Here is a 19,006-nt window from a genome sequence, read left to right as displayed (position 1 = left end):
GGCTGTGTCAGGGCTGGCCCTCAGGGGGACACTGCAGGAAACTTGCCTCTGACTTGGACTTGTTGAGAGATGTCTTCAATTGTCTCTCAGTGCCTGAGGTTCGTGGGCTCCCCAGCAAAGCCCCCCGAGGGGGGATTCCAATGCCTTGGGCTGGGCGTCTGGTGCTGAGCTGGGCCGGGCTCGTGGGACAGAGAGAGCTCGTGGCAAGAGGGCCCTGGTGCAGAGAGACAGCTGTGCCCAGGAGCAGCTCCTGTGCACAGCGCAGCAGGGCTGGGGGCTCTGACCGCAGCTGGCACGGGGAGAGGAGAGAAGGAGAGAGGGCTTGGAGGCAGTTGGCAGTGGGAGGATGCTGAGAGCTGCCTGCAGGAGAAATGTGCACAGCCCTTGACAAGGGAAATCTCTGGCTGCAGGGCCATGCAGCTGCACGTCCTGGAAGGGTCTCGTGCTGGGTCTTGTTCCTGGGAGGGCAGTGGGCAATGCAGTAGGCTCTGGGAGTCGTGCTGGATGGCACTGCGAGGTGAGGAAGTCTGGCAGAAGCCCCTTGGAGTGTCATAATCCAGCTGCCCCTGGTCAGCCAAGAGTGGGTGGCCAAGCCTCCTTCAGACACTGCAGGGGATGCAGACAGTATATTGGGACGCCCCAGCTTGCGGATATTCATGTCTGTCTGTGGGGTGTTCTTCTGGGCTGGAGGCTGCTCTCCAGCAGGATGCAGCTCTCTCATGCCATCCTTGTGTTATCCAGGATCCCCGAGGAGGAGACACCTCCGTGCTAAGGCCATGTCCGTGCTGCTGGATGGCTGTCTGTGGGCAGCTGGAGTGAGGCCTCTGCAGCCCTGTCTAGGAGGGAAGAGCTGAGATCCTGCTCAGGCACCAAGAGACAAGGTGAGAATTCTGTCCAGATGAACTGGGACTGGGGCTTCTCTGCTTTAAGCAGTCTCCACTATATTGGGAAACACAAGAGTGTGATCACTGTCCTAAGCATAGGAATATTTGCCTTGCTGTACATTGGTTGCATGAGTTCTTTGGAACAACACTGCAAAGTTTATAGATCTCATAAGTGGATTGAACTTGAGTTTCCCCTATGTTCCTGCTACCAGCCTGCTGCACAGCAGGAAGGACTGCTCTGGAGCCCACAGCAGTCCCTGCTCCCAGTGCCATTCTCAGACAGCACCAGCCGCAGCTCAAGCAGGAGAGCTGCAGAAAGGTACTCCTGCAAAGAGAGAGGGTTGGATGAGACTGCTGTAAGAACTGCAACAGGTTTTCCTGAGAGAAGTCTGTTCTAACTTTTTTCTGCCTTCTCCTTTTCAACAGACAACAGTGTCCAGAGTAAGCAAATGGCCAACAGCAGCTCTGTGAGCGAGTTCCTCCTGCTGGCATTCGCAGACACGCGGGAGCTGCAGCTCCTGCACTTCGGGCTCTTCCTGGGCATCTACCTGGCTGCCCTCCTGGGCAACGGCCTCATCCTCACCGCCGTAGCCTGCGACCACCGCCTCCACACCCCCATGGACTTCTTCCTCCTCAACCTCGCCCTCCTCGACCTGGGATCCATCTCCACCACTCTCCCCAAAGCCATGGCCAATGCCCTCTGGGACACCAGGGCCATCTCCTATAAAGGGTGTGCTGCCCAGGTCTTTCTGTTTGTATTTTTGATGTCAGCTGAATATTCCCTTCTCACCATCATGTCCTACGACCGCTACGTTGCCATCTGCAAGCCCCTGCACTACGGGAGCCTCGTGGGCAGCAGAGCTTGTGCCCAGATGGCAGCAGCTGCCTGGGGCAGTGGCTTTCTCAATGCTGTCCTGCACACGGCCACTACATTTTCCCTGCCCCTCTGCCAAGGCAATGCTGTGGACCAGTTCTTCTGTGAAGTCCCCCAGATCCTCAAGCTCTCCTGCTCAGACTCAGACTATGTCAGGGAAGTTGGGTTCATTGCATTTAGCTTCTGTTTAGGTGTTGTTTGCTTTGTCTTCATAGTGGTGTCCTATGTGCAGATCTTCAGGGCGGTGCTGAGGATGCCCTCTGAGCAGGGCCGGCACAAAGCCTTTTCCACGTGCCTCCCCCACCTGGCCGTGGTCTCCCTGTCTATCAGCACTGCCACATTTGCCCACCTGAAGCCCCCCTCCATCTACTCCGCACACCTGGACCTGGTGGTGTCAGTTCTGTACTCAGTGGTACCTCCAGCAGTGAACCCCCTCATCTACAGCATAAGGAACCAGGAGCTCAAGCACGCACTGAAGAAGCTATTTCAGTTGTCTTCCAGAAGCAGTTAGCTGCATCTGTGCTGTTAAAATGGGAATAAGTCACAAAAAAATAATCACAGAATCATAGAATATCCCGAGTTGGAAGGGACCCATAAGGATCATCAAGTCCAGCTCCTGGCACCACACAGGTCTACTCAAAGATTCAGACCACGGGACTAAGTGCACAGTCGAAATGCTTCTTAAACTCTGAGAGGCTTGGTGCAGTAACTAGTTCCCTGGGGAGCCTGTTCCCGTGGGCGACCATCCTCTCGGTGAAGAACCTCTTCCTGATGTGTAGCCTAAACCTCCCCTGCCTCAGCTTGACACCATTCCCATGGGTCTTATCACTGGTGACTAAAGAGAATAGATCGGCGCCTGCTCCTCCACACCCCCCCCGTGAGGAAGCTGTAGACTGCGATGAGGTCTCCCCTCAGCCTCCTCTTCTCCAGGCTGACCAGGCCAAGTGACCTCAGCCGCTCCTCATACGTCTTCCCCTCTAGGCCCTTCACCATCTTTGGAGCCCAGTATCTTACTGACTTGAAGAAAGAGGCTTTAATCTCTCCTGGTTTGTTTCCTAACGAAGGAGCACGAAAGAGATGCGTGTCCTTGTCTATGAAGAGGAGGTGAAGGAACAGCTAGGGCAAGGGACACAAAAATCAGTTGCGCCAGACTATGGTTGTATCTGAGCTTGGAGACTGCAACCCTCTTCAGACTTCCAGATCTAGAGGAACACTTTGGCTGCAGCCTAAAAGCCACATGTACATAAGCTCCCCCAGTCCAGCCAATCTTCTTCCCATAACCTGCCAGGAAACAGAAATGTAGGCATGTAACCAAATTAAAGCCCAAACCTTCAGCCCAGCCCTTGAGCTGAATAGTGAGTGAGGATCCGGATCCTGGCATTTATACGTCAGAGTTTGTATGCAGCCAAAGTAAATAGTGTAGTCACAGGTCACGGGGCTGGATTTTGAAAAGTCCTACAGAAAGAAGAGATCTCAGAAAAGCAAATTTAAATAACATTAATGTCAAGAAAAGTAATTCTGATTGCTATATTCTTTATCTGCCATGACTAGACAGAAGAAAATCGATGCTAGCCATTTTCCCTTCAAGGTCATTTTCTTTTTCCTTTTATTTCTTCTATTTATTTATAAATTGATTGATTGATTGATTGATTTTAACAGGCTCTGTACTAATTTTCCTCACAGAATGACTAAGAGAAATGTGACCCTTGTGCACCATTTGTAGTTAATTCATTAGGTCAACTCTAACCACTAAGCCCCTTCTCAGGCTATTTCTATTAGTGATAAGGAGCGATTGACCTTCAAAGACTGAAGCCAGGTAGATGAGCCTATTCCACAAGGTCTCTTGGCTCCACCCTTGTTAAGTGAAATCTGCCAGGTGTGGATCATTTGACCTTTGCTCTATAGGAAGCATGAGGAGTGGTGGGGAATTGCTTCCCCAGGGGAAGTGGAGGCTTGTGTTATTTAGGGTGTGTTTCTGTTGTGGTGCAATGGACTCAGTGTTCCCCATAGGCTGCTTTTTCTTCATGTTTTCTACCATCTCTGTGAAATAGTTTTAGTGACTCTAGGAGCTAGCTACATTGGTGGTGCCTTCTCAGTGTAGTAAAACCCTGGTGGTACGACTTCACTGTGAAGTAGTTGGGAAGTGACTCAAGCTCAGAAGCTGGCAGGTAAGTGTTCCTGGGTTCTACAGTTGTTTAATGTTGAGGAGTTTGAGTACTTCCTTCACCTTGTCTGTTTTCAGTTAAATTACTTACGTGGGTTCTGAGCTCCCTTTCCAGCCCTTAAAAATAAAATAAAATAATAATAAAAAAGACAAACTCAGAAGCTCAAGTGCTTACAGGTAAGCCTGACTTTGAAGAATGTTTTTAAGTATTTGTAACGATGGAACAACAGCCTGTGTGAAAAAGGTGCCTTAATGTGAACTCAGATGATGTCTTGTGGGAAGTAGAAACAGATTTGGATAGATACTGGTGGCATGATCGTTACTTTCACTAAGTGGAAATTGTGAGAATGTTCTGTTCCTACAGAAAATAATGTTCTCACTATAGGCAAGTCAAAAGCAGTGGGAAGGAAGCCTGTCCTCTTCCCTACAGGCCTGTGTCTCAGCTGTGGAGAAACTTTTGGAAGAGGTCCACCAACTTAAAGAGAACTGATCTTCCTCCCCACCTGTACAAACCAGTGTCTCAGCTCTCGGGGTTAAGCGTCCTTCTGTGCTAAGAAGATGACAGAGTGTGTAGAGGCTACCTGAGAAACTCCCCTGAAGAACACTACTGCTCCCAAGAAGAACGTGCACCTTGTAGTTCGCCGCAACCGAACTGACAAGCGAGGCAGAGAGTGAAACGGTGGGGAACTGCGTGGCCGGGTAAAGAACTCCGGAAAATGAGCCCTAGCCACTTTTTGCTATACATAGTGTACATAATAATAGGTGCAATTGTTTTCACTGTTCCTGGGTCTGCGCACCCTCATAGACTTTTACTTGGAGCCTAATTAGATGGGAAGATTACCATGTTGTGCAGCAAATAACCATCGCTGGGGGCCCTAGCTTTAGGGTCTTACTGTGTGACCTTGTGACATGGGGCAAAAACATAGCAAACGTGTTCTGGTCAATTGAGCTTCTATACGTGCCCAAGTTCTAACCTGGGAAGACCGTATTGTAATTATCCACATGAATACTTTTGTGCTTATTGGGGTTGTGAGACTATTGCCACAGACTGGAATCCCGGAGCTGGAGCAGACAGATATTTGAAGGTGGGATACAGGCCACCAGGATGTAACCATAAGGGCGAACTACAGCATTACACCACCCTCTCTGGTGGGGGTCCACAGTACTCCAGGTCAGATTGCAAATTCATATACATCAATGTAACCCAACCGGGGGATCAAAGATGGACCCTGGGACAACGTTGGGGAATCAGGTTTTATGAATCTGGAGCTGATAGGGGAGAGATAATATATAAGAACCCCCAACGGGTGGGACCAAACCAAGAATTGTCAGGGAGTGTTTTAAGAATTCAACCTACACAAGCTTTTGGAATACAAACTTCTAATAGCCCAAAACCACTAAAGGTCATTAATAAATCAGTGGGTCAAAAATATGAAATTAAAAGTGAAGGGATGTCTGAGAATAACATGTGGAGAATCATGGATGCTAGTTATTACTTATTGAATCAAACAAATCCAAACGTACCTAGACCTTGCTGGTTATGTCTTGATATAAGGCCTCCATATTATGATGCCATTGGGGATCTGGGAGAACCCACCCGTTCACGTCACCCCAACCCTCCACAATGCAATTGGGGAAAAGATGTAGGAATAACATTGACGGAAGTCACTGGGAACGGAAGATGTGTAGGTACAATCCCTAGTGAGAAGCTCCATCTATGCAGTATTACAGAGAAGGTTACACCAGGAAGTAGAGAAAGGTGGTTAATACCCGCAAACAATGCTAGATGGGTCTGCTCATTGATAGGTGTTACTCCTTGTTTATCACTTGAACTCTTTAATGTATCTCAAGATTTTTGTATACAGGTGATAATTATACCAAGAATTCTATACCATTCTGAAGAGTACGTATATACACGGCACACAGTAGCAGAGAAACATTTAACAAAAAGAGAACCAATCACGGCTATAACATTGGCAATGTTGATAATCCTGGGAGGCACCGGGGTGGGCACTGGAGTTGCCTCTCTGGTCAGACAGAGTCAGGAGTTTACCTCCCTACGTGTGGCTGTAGATGAGGACTTAACTCGAATTGAACAGTCAATCACTGCCCTGGAAAAATCGGTACGGTCACTATCAGAAGTTGTTTTGCAAAATCGTAGAGGATTAGATCTGATGTTTTTACAACACGGTGGATTATGTGCTACATTGAAAGAAGAATGCTGTGTATATGCAGACCACACTGGAGTAGTGAGGGGTACAATGAGGAAGCTCAGAGAAGGATTAGAAAAAAGAAAGCAAGAAAATGAGGCTAAGCAGAATTGGTACGAATCTTGGTTTAATTATTCACCCTGGCTTACAACTTTACTGTCGACAATAGCGGGACCTTTGTTGTTACTAATATTGAGTCTAACTTTTGGACCATGTATTCTTAATCGAGTAATCGTGATTGTAAAAAAAACCATTTGGAGGCAGCACATTTGATGCATATCCGTGCTAAATATGAACCCATAACCACGAGTGAGGATGCTGAACCTCTAACGCTCAGCAGACTGGCATACCAGGAATTAATGAACAAAATAACTAACTAAAAGAAAAAGGAGGGATTGTGGTGTATGAAGCATGTTTGTTAATTATTTCCCATGGCTATATTAAGAAGGAACAAAGGGAGTCGCCAGTTGGCTGTAAGGACCTTGAGGCTCCCTGCCTGTTGCTGTCTCGGGCGGATAGTTGAGAGAACTTTGTGTAAATACTATAACTGCAAAATTGATAACCCACTGTCCTATCTGAAGACAAAACAGCATGACCGGTTAAGGAGGCAAAAACATCACATACCAAGCGGAGGAAGACTATGGCCTTCATCCGTGCGACCACCAGAGGGACCGGAGACGACCCCCTAGCAACAGTCGGCGCAGCCGCAGTAGCAGGAAGGGGGGCTACGTAACCCCGGAAGAACTCGATGATAAAAGGGGACTGTGAAGCGGGGGGGGGGGGGGTGCACGCCGTTTGGAGGAGCATGGACTCCCCGGCCGCCAAGCGCTGTTTTGCTTGCTGATCGCTTACTCAATAAACTAATTCTTTCTGGCTAAAAGAGTAATTTATAACACTAGCAGCACGGTAGCAAGGGGGGTTGCTCAGGGCAAACGCAGTCTTGGAATCATCTGCATGGGACCGCGCCCCCTGCAGTGTGGCTGATGGCAGATTCCAGCCTGGAGAGGAATCTGGAGCTGGCAGTAGATGTCAGGGGATCTGCAGGGACAATGTGCTCAGTGGGTAGTGATTAGGACCTCTTAAAATGAGTGACCATCCAAGGAAGAGTCTTTTAGGGGGAAAAGCGAATCTGAGGTGTCCAGGGGCTAAGGAGGGCTCTACAACACCAGGGGAGGCCGTGAAGAGGCAGCAGGTGAAGGCCCATAAGACTGCATAATAATTGGCGAGGCCTTATTTAAAGCCTTGATGAAGATGCAATATTTCATCAGCTCTGCAGCCTGCCCCCGAGAAATTTCTACTCTCTCTTGGAAAGATGACCCCATTATTTATTGCTGAGTACCACGTTACTGAGTTCCACCTGGAAGGCAGGGCTAGGCAGTGGGGATGGCAGGAGGAAGACTTGTGTGAAGACTATGAAAAACATGGAATTCAGGGCTTTAGCAGATCCTTAAAGTGCTGCCTGGGTCCCCAAATGGAAAGCAATGTATGTCTGTGGGTGGAGGAGGAGGAGGCGAGTCCCAGGACAGGGGCAGGGCTGAAGGGCCCTGCGCGAAGCTGGGCTGATGGAGAAGTGTCCACCTTGCGTGTGTGCCTCAGCCTGGGAGAAGGGGCCTGCCCGCGGTGCGGGATGGCTGGGCTGTGCTCAGCCATGCCCCAGGAGCTGACCTTGCTCTCTTCCTCCCCACGACTCCCCACACAGGGCAGGCCTTCGGGAAACAGCCCTGAGCCTGGAGATGCACCAACCTGCTGCGGTGAGGTGCCACTACTGCAGGGGAAGAGTGGAGGGTTGGAGAAACACGTGGGGCCTGTGGGAAGAGTGGTGTGGCCTGGGGAAGTGAGGGCCTGGGAAAAGTTACCCTGGATCCATAGGAGCCATTCTGGAAAGAAAACTTGTAGGCAGGAACAGCACATTTCTGGAGGTGCAGAGCTGCTGGGCACATTGTGCAGGGTGCTCTGATGGACTTTTGTGTCCTTTTCCATCGTGTCTTCAGTGCCACTTTTCTCAGAAATAGAGTAGCCAACAGAGGTGTGATGGATCCGCTGAGATCATGAAAGCCATCATTAACGTGCCCCTAACAAGGTGACTGATATGGGGAGGTCAGGAGAAACCCAGGACAGGAGAGATGTGAGATTTCGAGGACGGAACAGGGGCTTGGCCAGCAGAAATTAAGGATTTTGTAGAGGTCAGAAGGTTCAGGTTATGCTGATGCTGCTCTAACTGAGACTTTAAATAGTCACATGAGGCCCTTCACCGGCTTCAACCAGTAAACATAATTCCTAAATTTAACTGCTACTCCACACCCTGACAGGAATCCACTACTCTTATGCGTGACCTCAAAGTATGTACTGAAGCCAAAACTCAGCCCATAGCCTCTTTCCCTTACCCTTACTCTCTTGCTTACCTTGATCCCTACCCTTAACACGAGATTTAAATGCTCTATTTAAGCCTAGATTCTTGGAAGAACTAAACAAAACCCTAAATCACAAGGCTTGTCCATACCCTAACCACACACCTGACACATCAAGCAGAATACCAAACCCTCCCACTAAACCTTTGTTTAAACTCTAACCCAGAAATATGAGACCTAGTCCCTAATCCCATTCATGAAAATCTAACACATAAAGCCCTGTTCCTGTGCATTAACCTCCTCACCTTCAGCCCCTCTCCTAACCCTTAACTTAAGGTGCTTGGCCCCTTGGGGTAAGGCAGGAATTGTGAGACTTCTCTGCAGTCCCATGGCATTCAGAGATGGATGTGAGGGGCCATGGATCTGATCAGCTTGTAGGCCACAAGGAGGAGATGGGTGGGAATGCTCTGACGAGCTCAGCTCTGCCTCAGGATCTCCTGCCCCAGCAGGAGGAATGTGACTGGGGCAGTGACTGGGAGGTCACTTCTGTCTCTGCAGCTGATAGGGCAGCAGCAGGAACGTGTCACGCAAAGGGACTGTGAGGTCCCTTGTGTCTGGAGGTGGCAGGTCAGCCTTGGCTTCTCCCTGGGATCGGCACTTTGGGGCTGACATCTGCCAGTGGCCCTGCTAGGCCAGCAGAAGGCCCCTGCTTGGCATGCTGCCTGTGGGATCCCCTCTGCCTCCATCCCCAGGACGACCCAGACAGAAAGAAGGCCCGCACAGGGGTTGTCCTGTCCCTTCTCCTTGAGTCCAGGACTGGACTCAGGAGGCACAAGGCTTGGCTGTGTCTAGCCAAGAAGCTGAAAGGCCAGCAGCAGGCCCAGGCCTTGGGAGATGCTGGTGAGGTGACTTCTGTCTGCTTGGCTGACAGACCTCAAGGAGCCTGATGGGTTGGGATGCCTGTTTCAGGAGTGGTTTCCACCCTGATGGAGCTTTCTTTGGTAGAAGGAAAGAGCAGGAGAGAAAAACTGCCACAAAGTGCACCTTGGAAGGGTGTCACTGGCCACAAGGAGGAAGAAATGTCCCTCATAGAGTAATGCTGTGGTGCCAGAGGTCACCGAAAGATTAGACCCTAGCTTTGTGTTTCAAGGAACAGCTGGTGAGGGTTGATGAGACACTGGTGAAATGATGGAAATGTTGGGATGAGAGCAAGATGGTGGACAGAGATGGGTGTCTGCAGACTTCAAGGAAATAGGGCAAAGTGTGGGACAGCATAGGAAAGCCTGCAGAGGAGAAGGCAGAGGATGCTGGCAGGAATGGAAGGCCCCAACAGCCCTGACGTTTTTGTCCCTTTGGCTAGAGCTTCTGAGGAGACGAGATATAGTCATTGCAATGGGGCCTCACTGCTTCCTTGATACCCTGTGCAGGGGTGGGGAGCTGTCCTAATGAAGTTCTTCTCGTGGCATCACACTGCCCACCACATCATACAGACCCCAAGAAGAGCCCTGAGCCAGACGGGGGGGTGCAGGATCTCCCCTCCCAGGGGCTGGGGTCAGGCCTTGGCCCTTCTGCTTCACCAAAACCAACCAAGACTTTTCTCAGCACAGCGCTTTGCTTGTCTGCAATCATGGCCTCCAATTATGTGCCCTAACAGGTCCCTGGGGAGGCTTTGTTAGGAAAAACCCTTAGTGGGGCCCATTAATACTCCAAGTCACTTCAACTTTTCCTTCTGACTTTACCTTCTCAAGCGGTTACATCATTCTCCTCTCAGTACCTGAGCTTCATAGACTCAGCACCAAAATACACCATGGAACTCATTAAAATGCAGAATGTCCTAAGCAGACATATCTCTCCCATAATTTTCTTCAAGACTTGTAGAGCTAATGGGAGAGCTGTCATGGTGTAGTTAAGGAGGAAGATTTCAAGAAGCACCTGAAAAAAATCTTTTCTCATCTTAAAGGATGCATTTAGTTGAATTTCAGTTTGGAGCATTATTCTCTAACTGATATTGATCCAGGGTGTCTCCTTTGGAGACCTGCATAGGGAGGAAAAGCAGACTCTTGAGGTACACCAAAGTACACCACAGAACTCATTAAAAGAGAGAAAGTCTTAAGCAGGCATATCTCTCCCACAGTTTTCTTCACGTCTTCAAGACTTGTGCAGCTAATTGGAGAGTTCTCATGGTATAGTTAAGGAGGAAGATTTCAAAGAGCATCTAATAGAAATCTTTCCTCATTTTAAAGGCTGAATTTTGTTGCATTTCAGTTTGGAACATCATCCTCCTATAGATACTGGTCTAGGGTTTCTCCTTTGGAGCCCTGCCTAGGGTAGGAAGAGCAGGGTTTCTCCTGTTTAAAAACAAAGAATAGGAAATCATGTTGCAATTAAAAAAAAAAAAAAATTTAAGTTCCTTATTTTGTTGCCTGCAGTGATGTTTACCTTCCCAAAAGGATGACTGTACATGATATATTTTACACTGAGTAATAGAAAATGTAATATAATAGTGTTAATATTAATCCATATCATCCTAATTCAATGAGAAACGATGAGTTTCTTGCTAAGGAAACCATTAGACAGACTGCTGAGAGATGGGCGAGCTGGAACTCACTGAAACTCAAAGCAGCAACTGGGTTGGTGAGAGCGGTCTGAATGATCCAAGAGTAAGGGGAGGGCAAAGCAGGAGAACCATGGGAAGTGCATAGGTCCAGACAGGCAGCTGGAAAGGGGACATTCAGCAGGGTCTGTGTAATCAAGTCAGGTTTTGAGCCTGGAAGATGAGGGAGCACACCATGATAGACAAAGCGATGACAATGCAAGTACAGGTGAACACCAGTATTTCTTCTCCTGCGATGAATATAGATCATGGAAATTCACATTTTTTCATGATAGAAATTATACTCCATGTGAGACATTTAACAGAAGGGATTGAATCATTTGAGCTGATGAGTAGTTGCTTTATTAGTTAAGTACTAAAAAAACTACGGGTTATTGAGGCAGAGCTTTGCTGTCTGACCATAAGCATAACCAGGGAAATCCCCCTGTGGCCCCGTTGTGTTTGAGGCACTTCCCTGGACCAGCAGATGTCAGAAAAGACCTGCAGGAGACCGGAGCCCTATGGGAAAATCAGGTGGAGCCAGGTGGAGTTCCCAGGGCACCTCTACTGCCAGCAGTGGTCTTTGTCCCTGTAACTGCAGCCCAGCCCAGCACAGGAAACCCCTTCAAAGACAACACCCTAGTTCAGTGGGTTCCTGGGATTGACCTAGGTTTGAAATGGCCATTGGAAACCCATGATATTCTTATTAGTACTTAACCCATGATACCCCTTTTTCCTACTAGACACTTGAACATGCATTTACCTTCCTGGGTCATCTTTAGCAAACTCAGGCTTCAAAACTCAAGTATAGCAAAACTCAAAGTTTAGCAAACTCAAAACTCAAGTTTAGCAAACTCACGCTTCAAATGGCTGAGGCAGAACCCATCACCTTGCCCCACTTTGGAAATGGTCCCCGTCCCCGTCCAACTGAGGTTTTCAAAGTGAAAAATGTGAAATGACCCATCAGGTCAATGCGCAGAGTAAGGGAAAGTCACACATATTGTGCTGGAGTGTCAGAAGGCAAAAAGCATTGCATTGTGCCTCAGAGTAATCAAGGAGACCTAATCCCGTTCATCTGTGAGATAAAGCAGAGTGAAGGACGTTGAGTGGTGTCCTAACATGAAGAAGGATGTACATCACTGGTGAAGGAACTGTCTTTTTGTGACATCTTCAATGCAAATACACAAAACTATATCAAATAAAGGTAAGCTGTCCCACCCTGGCCCTGTCACCCCACAGGGCAGGAGAGAGGGAGCTGACAGCCAAGGGACACATTTGGGTGTGGAATGTGGGGCCCACAGAGACAAGGAGCCAAGGCAGTAGCTGGGGGAGGCCAGGAGAAGCAGCCCAAGGAGTGGTGCTGCTTGTGAGGACACGTTTGTGCCAGCAGCCTGAGTGGGCAGCAGCTGTGCGCAGGCGAGGGGAGGCCAGGAAGCGCATGCCAAGAGCGCTCCTGCCAGCAGAGACAAGGCTGGGGCCGAGGGCAAGGGGAGGGGCAGGCCCAGGGCAGGGGGCTGCAAGGGCCATGCTGAGCTCCCTGCCCCTGCAGCAGCCGCACTGGCCCTCAGCAGATGTGCTGGCCGGCACGCACGGGGAATTGCTGGCGTGCATCAGAGAGCAGCGAGGAGGGCGCTGGAGAGGGCCGGGGCGAGGCGGGTGGCAGAGCCCCATGCAGGGGCTGGCTGGGGGTCCCCTCTGCTGCAGCCACCGCACGCGGCGTGGTAGGAGGAAGGCTCCCTGTGCACCACGGGGCAGAGCCTGGCCCTGGGCTCTTCCTGACGTCCCTGCAGCTCCTGGCAGGCTGCGGTGAGGTGCCCCTCAGCCTTCCCTCCTGTGCTGCCAGGGCACACGGCTGCCTCCTGCCCAGCTCACTGCCCACCAAGAACGTCCGACAGGGCTGCTTCCCAAGCTGGGCCTTGCCCAGGCTCAGTCCCCTGCAGGGGCAGAAACTGGCCCTTGTCCTGGTGGCTTTTCATGGCCCTCCTCTCAGTACATGCTCTTCTCATGCTTGATCTCTTTTACTGAATTCAGAGGCCTAGGAGAACTTTTTGGTACAGACTAATACAGAAAATACTTGGAGTCCCTCAGCCAAATCTCTGCTTTTCCTCCACATTGCTGCTGGGCTCTTCAATCCCACAGCCTCTGCTGTAACTGAAGAGAAATCATGAGAAAGAAGAGTCACTGAAAATGACTACCTGCTGGTTCCTTTATTTCGTTAATTACCAAGAGCATATCAGCACCTGTACATGAGGTCTCTGGGTTAAAAATAAATAAATAAGAGGTAGAAGAAGTGAGATAGAAGTGAGATGAAGAAAAAATACTTTAATTGGAATAATATTGCAAAGATTGAAAGGCAATTTTGAAATACATGAACAGAGGTGTTTCTGCCTTGCCCGGGTATATGTGAGGAAGATGTGCAGGTACCTCATTGATGGGGAAATGCTGTATATTAGAATAACATCCTCAGTGCCTCCTTTAGCTCCTTGTTCCTCATGCTGTAGATAAGGGTTTCACTGCTGGAGGCAACACTGAGTACAGAACTGAAACCGCCAGGTCCAGGGATGGGGAGGTGATGGAGGGAGGCTTCAGGCACGCAGCCATGGCAGTGATGCTACGCAGGGAGACCACGGCCCGGTGAGGGAGGCACGTGGAAAAGGCTTTGTGCCATCCCTACTCAGAGGGCATCCTCAGCACAGCCCTGAAGACCTGCACGTAGGACAGCACAATGAAAACAAAGCAACCAAATGCTAAACAGACACTGAACACCCCAAGTACCCCAACTTCTCTGAGGTAGGCATCTGAGCAGGAGAGCTTGAGTTGAGCTTTGAGGAGAGCCTGAGGAGACCTTTGACTCGAAGCACAGCACTTTGACCTGAAACACAGCACATCTTTACACTTGCTGAGGGTACACTCACTCTATTCCATCATCCAGGTCATTGACAAATAAGTTGACCAGGACTGGACTCAGTGTAGATCCCTGGGGGGCACTGCTGGCTACAGGCCTCCAACTAGACTCTGCTCCACTAAGCACAACCCTCTGAACTCTGCCATCCAGCCAGCTCACAATCCACCTCGCTGACCACTCATCCATCCCACACTTCCTGAGCTGGCCTGTGAGGATGTTAGGGGAGACAGTGCTGAAAGCCTTGCTGAAGTCAAGGTACACAACATCCACTGCTCTCCCTCACCCACTCAGCTAGTCATTCCATCATAGAAGGCTATCAAGTTGGTGAAGCACAGTTTCCCTTGGTGAACCCATGCTGACTGCTCCCGATCACCTTCTTGTCCTCCACATGCTGGAGATGACCTCCAGGATGAGCTGTTGCATCGCCTTTCCAGGGATGGAGGTGAGGCAGACCGGCCTGTAGTTGCCTGGGGCCTCCTTCTTGCCCTTTTTGAAGACCAGCATGACATGAGCTTTCTTCCAGTCTTCAGGCACCTCTCCTGTTCTCCATGACCTTTCAAAGGTGATGGAGAGTGGGCCAGCAGTAACATCCGCCAGCTCCCTCAGCACTCATGGATGTATCCCATCGGGGTCCATGGACTTGTGGCTGTCAAGTTTGCCTAAGAGATCTCTGAGCTGATCCTCTTCAACCAAGGGAAAGTCCTCGTTTCTCCAGAGTTCCTCCCTTGTCCCTAAGGTCAGAGATTCCAGAGGGCTGGTCTTAGCAGTGAAGGCTGAAGCAAAGGAGGCATTCAGTAATTCTGCCTTCCCCTTGTCCTTTGTCACCAGGGCACCCACCTCATTAAGCAGTGGGCCCACATTTTCCTTCCTCTTCCTTCTGTGACTGATGTGTTTGAAACAGCCCTTTTTGTTGTCCTTGACACCCCTTGCAAGATTTAACTCCAAAAGGGCCTTGGACTTCCCTGTCGCTTCCCTGCATCCTCGGACAAGGTCCCTACATTCTTCCCAAGTGGCTTGTCCCCTTTTCCACAGTATGTATGCTTCCTTCTTCCATTTCAGTCACCCCAGGATCTCCTTGATCATCCAAGCAGGTCTCCTGCCCCCTTTGCCTGACTTTTTGCTCACAGGAATACACAGCTCTTGAGCTTGGAGGACTTGGAGGTCAGTGCGCTATTGCTGCCGGTGCACCGTTGTGGCAACCATCGGCACCTGCTCTGCTTCGGCTCTCAGCAACCCCACAACAGAAGGGTCCTGTGCGAGACCAGGCAAGGTAGACAACTATTTGACGTTCTCTCTATTCAAGGCAGTTATGCCAACAGCCCTCTGGTGCCCTTTTGCTTAGTTGTTTACCCTTGGAACAAGCCAGAAACACAGTCTGGAGGCATGTCGTTAGGGTTACCCAATGATGTTCACGGTACTCACGAGCTATCATGACTGGCCCCAAAGAAAGAAGGGGAAGGTGCCCTGCCTTGTGCCCTCCACCAAGTGGATTCATGAGTGTTGTACCAGTAGCACCTCAAATAGTATTTATTGGTGCAGATTTAGGGAAAGCATCACAAGCCCATATTTGCTTTCCTAGTGGTAATGTAGAAGTTTCTTGCAACACGTAGTTGCTTTACAGGTAGGGATTTGTAGCAATTTGTAATAAAGACGTTCATGAAGACAGAGCAATGAGGGGTCCGTGTCCTTGTGTACTATGGAATCCTACCAACCTCCTGCTGCGATCCATGGGCGGGCTGACCCTCCTAGGTCCTGAGCATCGTTACTGTGATGCCCTTGGAGTGGTCCTCAGAGCTGCAGGAGCAACCACAGAGCTGGGGCTTGGTGACAGCCCTCTGCTGCAGAGAACAGACCCAGCCACAGGGGCTGGACTCTTCAGGTGCCCCAATGCCATGAAACTGGCTTTTTTTCTGATCAGGTCTGCACACAGCCTCACACACAGCCAGGCTTGTGGCTCATCTCCCTGTGGAGGAGGAGGCATAGCACTGCAGGTGCGCGAGTAAGGGAGAAATACTCCACCTGTGGGAGGGCAGGGCTGGTGGGGAGGTGGCACAGGACAGGCACTGGCCTCTTTCTCCTATTCCCCACCCAGGGAGCCTTGAGACCACAGGTCAGTGTCTGTACTGCCCACAGGTGCCTGCAGTCCTGTATCATCAGGACCCATCTCCTGGTTCCTCATGCTGTAGATGAGCGGGTTCACTGCTGGAGGCACCACCGAGTACAGAAATGACAAGAGCAGGTCCCTGGATGGGGAGGAGATGGAGGGGGGCTTCAGGTAGGCAAACACGGCAGTGCTTACAAACAGGGAGACCATGGCCATGCGGGGGAGGCACGTGGAAAAGGCTTTGTGCAGGCCCTGCTCAGAGGGGATCTTCCGCACGGCCCTGAAGATCTGCACATAGGACAGCACAATGAAAACAAAGCAACCAATACCTACACAGAAGCCGATTGCAGTAATCCCAACTTCCCTGAGGTAGGCATCTGAGCAGGAGAGCTTGAGGATCTGGGGGATTTCACAGAAGAACTGGTCCACAGCATTGCCTTGGCAGAGGGGCAGGGAAAATGTAGTGGCCGTGTGCAGGACAGCATTGAGAAAGCCACTGCCCCAGGCAGCTGCTGCCATCTGGGCACAAGCTCTGCTGCCCACGAGGCTCCCGTAGTGCAGGGGCTTGCAGATGGCCACGTAGCGGTCGTAGGACATGACCGTGAGAACATAAAATTCTGCTGTAATCAAGAAGACAAATAGAAAGACCTGTGCAGCACACCCCTGATAGGAGATGGCCCTGGTGTCCCAGAGGGCATTGGCCATGGCTTTGGGCAGAGTGGTGGAGATGCAGCCCAGGTCGAGGAGGGCGAGGTTGAGGAGGAAGAAGTACATGGGGGTGTGGAGGCGGTGGTCGCAGGCTATGGCGGTGAGGATGAGGCCGTTGCCCAGGAGGGCAGCCAGGTAGATGCCCAGGAAGAGCCCGAAGTGCAGGAGCTGCAGCTCCCGTGTGTCTGCAAATGCCAGCAGGAGGAACTCAGTGATGGAGCTGCTGTTGGACATCTGCTAATTCTGGTCATGAGGTCCTGTACAAGGAGGACAAAGGCAGTGATAATGTACCACAGGCATATCAGAGGAAAACTCTTTCCATTTTCTCATTTAAAATCACCAAAAATTGCCCATTTCTAGGCAGATATTTTGAAGGTCTCTTTCATTGATTCTGCCTGAGAGTGTCTCTCTGGGAGCAGGAGACTTTTCTGTGGGCAGTGGAAGAGATAGTCCTGCACTACAGCCAGAGGTAGTAGCATGGTAGTAACATGGTAGTAACATGGTAGGAATATGGGGTAGTCTCAGATTCACTTTACTGCTGATATCAAAGAGATTTCTCCGGTTTTGCTCCCAGTTCACCTAACTGCAGAGCAGAGGTGTGAAGATTTAGTTATATAATTATTTGTTTTCTATTTTTGTTTTTTACCTGCCCCACCACACCTGAGGAGTGATTCTAAGGCACAAATCCTTGGCGTTCTGCTGCACTCCAAGCAAAACCTTTTGGATCCTCAGAGGCAAAGAGACTGTCCCTTTAGTGCAGAGCGTCCCACAAAGACGACAGCCAGTCTGTTCATCAGTGCTGGTCTCAGCTGCGCTGGCATCTCTTCGACTGCAGGACGATTGCACTAAGGAGGTTCTCCTGAGAAGAGCTTGAACACTGCTGAGAGCAGAGGAATCCTGGCTCCAAGTGCCCATCTCCAGACCCCTCACCCTGTCCCCGTACTCCCCTTCCCCCAGGCACCCCGACAGCTCACTCCGTGGGCACATGAAACCCCCATCCCCAGGCAGCCTGGGAACAAGAGCAGCAGCAGCACGGCCAGGTGGAGAAGCCAGGAGGAATGGCAGCGTGCTGCTGCCAGGGGAGGCAAGGCATTGGAGGGACAGACGGACACTCAGCACACCCTCCTGTGCTGCAGCTCTGCCTGCAGAGGAGGCAGCTCCTGCTCATTGCAAACGATCTGTGCTCACCTCAAGCCCGCAGACACCTCCCAAAGGCAGGGCACTGGGCATTGGAGGGTTTGCGGCTCCTAAATATCAGCTAGGATAAAGCCTGAGAGGACCACAATGATGATGTTGGTGCAGTCTGTGGGCTGAGGTGCGGGAAGGGACTTTATGAAGTTCATTGATGCCATATTGGTCCCTCTCTGCAATGCTCTAGGAGTCTCAATCTCCTGTACAATCCTGACAAACCATGACCATGAAACCTGCCTCCCCTCCACTGCAGGATTCTTCAGGCACCGAGTGCAGAAAAAGTCTTGCCTTTCTGGTAGTCCCTGCCTTGGTCTTTCTCTTGAAAATTGCAACCATAAATGCCATTCTCTACAGCATCTTCTACTCCTAGCTGGAGAAACAGAGAGACCCATCCCGACAGATGCTATTAGGCATCGGATGTGCCAGCTGTAGAAGACCCCTCTGGCAACCCCACCTGCATGGCCCTGCTGCCAGAACTCACGGTGCCAAGAGCCTGCAGATCTGTCCTGCCACACGCTGCCCTCTGTTGCTGCGCTCCTCACTGCTTCCAAGCCCTCTCTCCTTCTCTCCTGTCCCCGTGCCAGCTGCGGTCAGAGCCCCCAGCCCTGCTGCGCTGTGCACAGGAGCTGCTCCTGGGCAGAGCTGTCTCTCTGCACCAGGGCCCTCTTGCCATGAGCTCTCTCTGTCCCACTGTCTTGGTTCCAGTTAGGACAGAGTTAATTTTCCCTCCTAGTAGCTGGTAGGGTGCTATGTTTTGGATTAGGATGAGAAGAGCGCTGATAACATGCTGATGTTTTAATTGTTGCAGAGCAGTGTTTACACCAAGCCAAGGACTTTCCGGCTTCTCGCTCTGTCCTGCCAGCGAACAGGCTGGGGGTGCAGCAGGAGCTGGGAGGGGACAGACCCAGGACAGCTGACCCCAACTGGCCAAAGGGGTATTCCATACCATCTGACGTCATGCTAAACAATATATAGGGGTGGCTGGCCGGGGTGGGGGGCCGGCTGCTCGGGAATAGGCTGGGCAT

General features: G+C 50.6%; 4 protein-coding genes across 10 annotated transcripts in view; 2 read left to right on the top strand and 2 right to left on the bottom strand.

The window, feature by feature from the left end:
- The window catches only part of LOC308186973 (olfactory receptor 14C36-like), a 152,049-nt gene that overhangs the window by 27,721 nt on the left and 105,322 nt on the right, over positions 1-19,006 (bottom strand). The window lies entirely within an intron of this gene.
- LOC308186975 (olfactory receptor 14C36-like) overlaps positions 1-19,006 on the top strand; it is a 131,879-nt gene that overhangs the window by 41,781 nt on the left and 71,092 nt on the right. The gene's annotated exons all lie outside the window — the stretch shown is intronic.
- The window catches only part of LOC308186971 (olfactory receptor 14C36-like), a 232,119-nt gene continuing 214,345 nt past the window's right edge, over positions 1,233-19,006 (top strand). For 2 of the 6 annotated variants that reach the window (XM_080609127.1, XM_080609122.1), the window contains exon 1: positions 2,275-3,926. Coding sequence is in view for 4 of the 6 variants with exons in the window: in XM_080609125.1 (XP_080465251.1) it covers positions 1,334-2,269 (936 nt within the window). In the remaining 2 variants the exon portion in view is untranslated. Of the gene's footprint in view, positions 3,927-4,307; positions 5,270-19,006 lie in introns of those variants that run through there. The other 4 variants (XM_080609125.1, XM_080609124.1, XM_080609123.1 and 1 more) reach the window with 4 other exon arrangements.
- Positions 15,960-17,193, bottom strand: LOC308186966 (olfactory receptor 14C36-like). The gene has a single exon (XM_080609116.1). The coding sequence runs from the start codon at positions 17,022-17,024 to the stop codon at positions 16,056-16,058; it is 969 nt and encodes a 322-aa protein (XP_080465242.1). The 5' UTR covers positions 17,025-17,193; the 3' UTR covers positions 15,960-16,055.

This window comes from Anser brachyrhynchus (genome assembly GCF_964034855.1).
Source record: "Anser brachyrhynchus genome assembly, contig: SCAFFOLD_56, whole genome shotgun sequence".
Taxonomy (NCBI): Eukaryota; Metazoa; Chordata; class Aves; order Anseriformes; family Anatidae; genus Anser; species Anser brachyrhynchus.
This window is presented reverse-complemented; position numbering and strand designations above follow the sequence as displayed.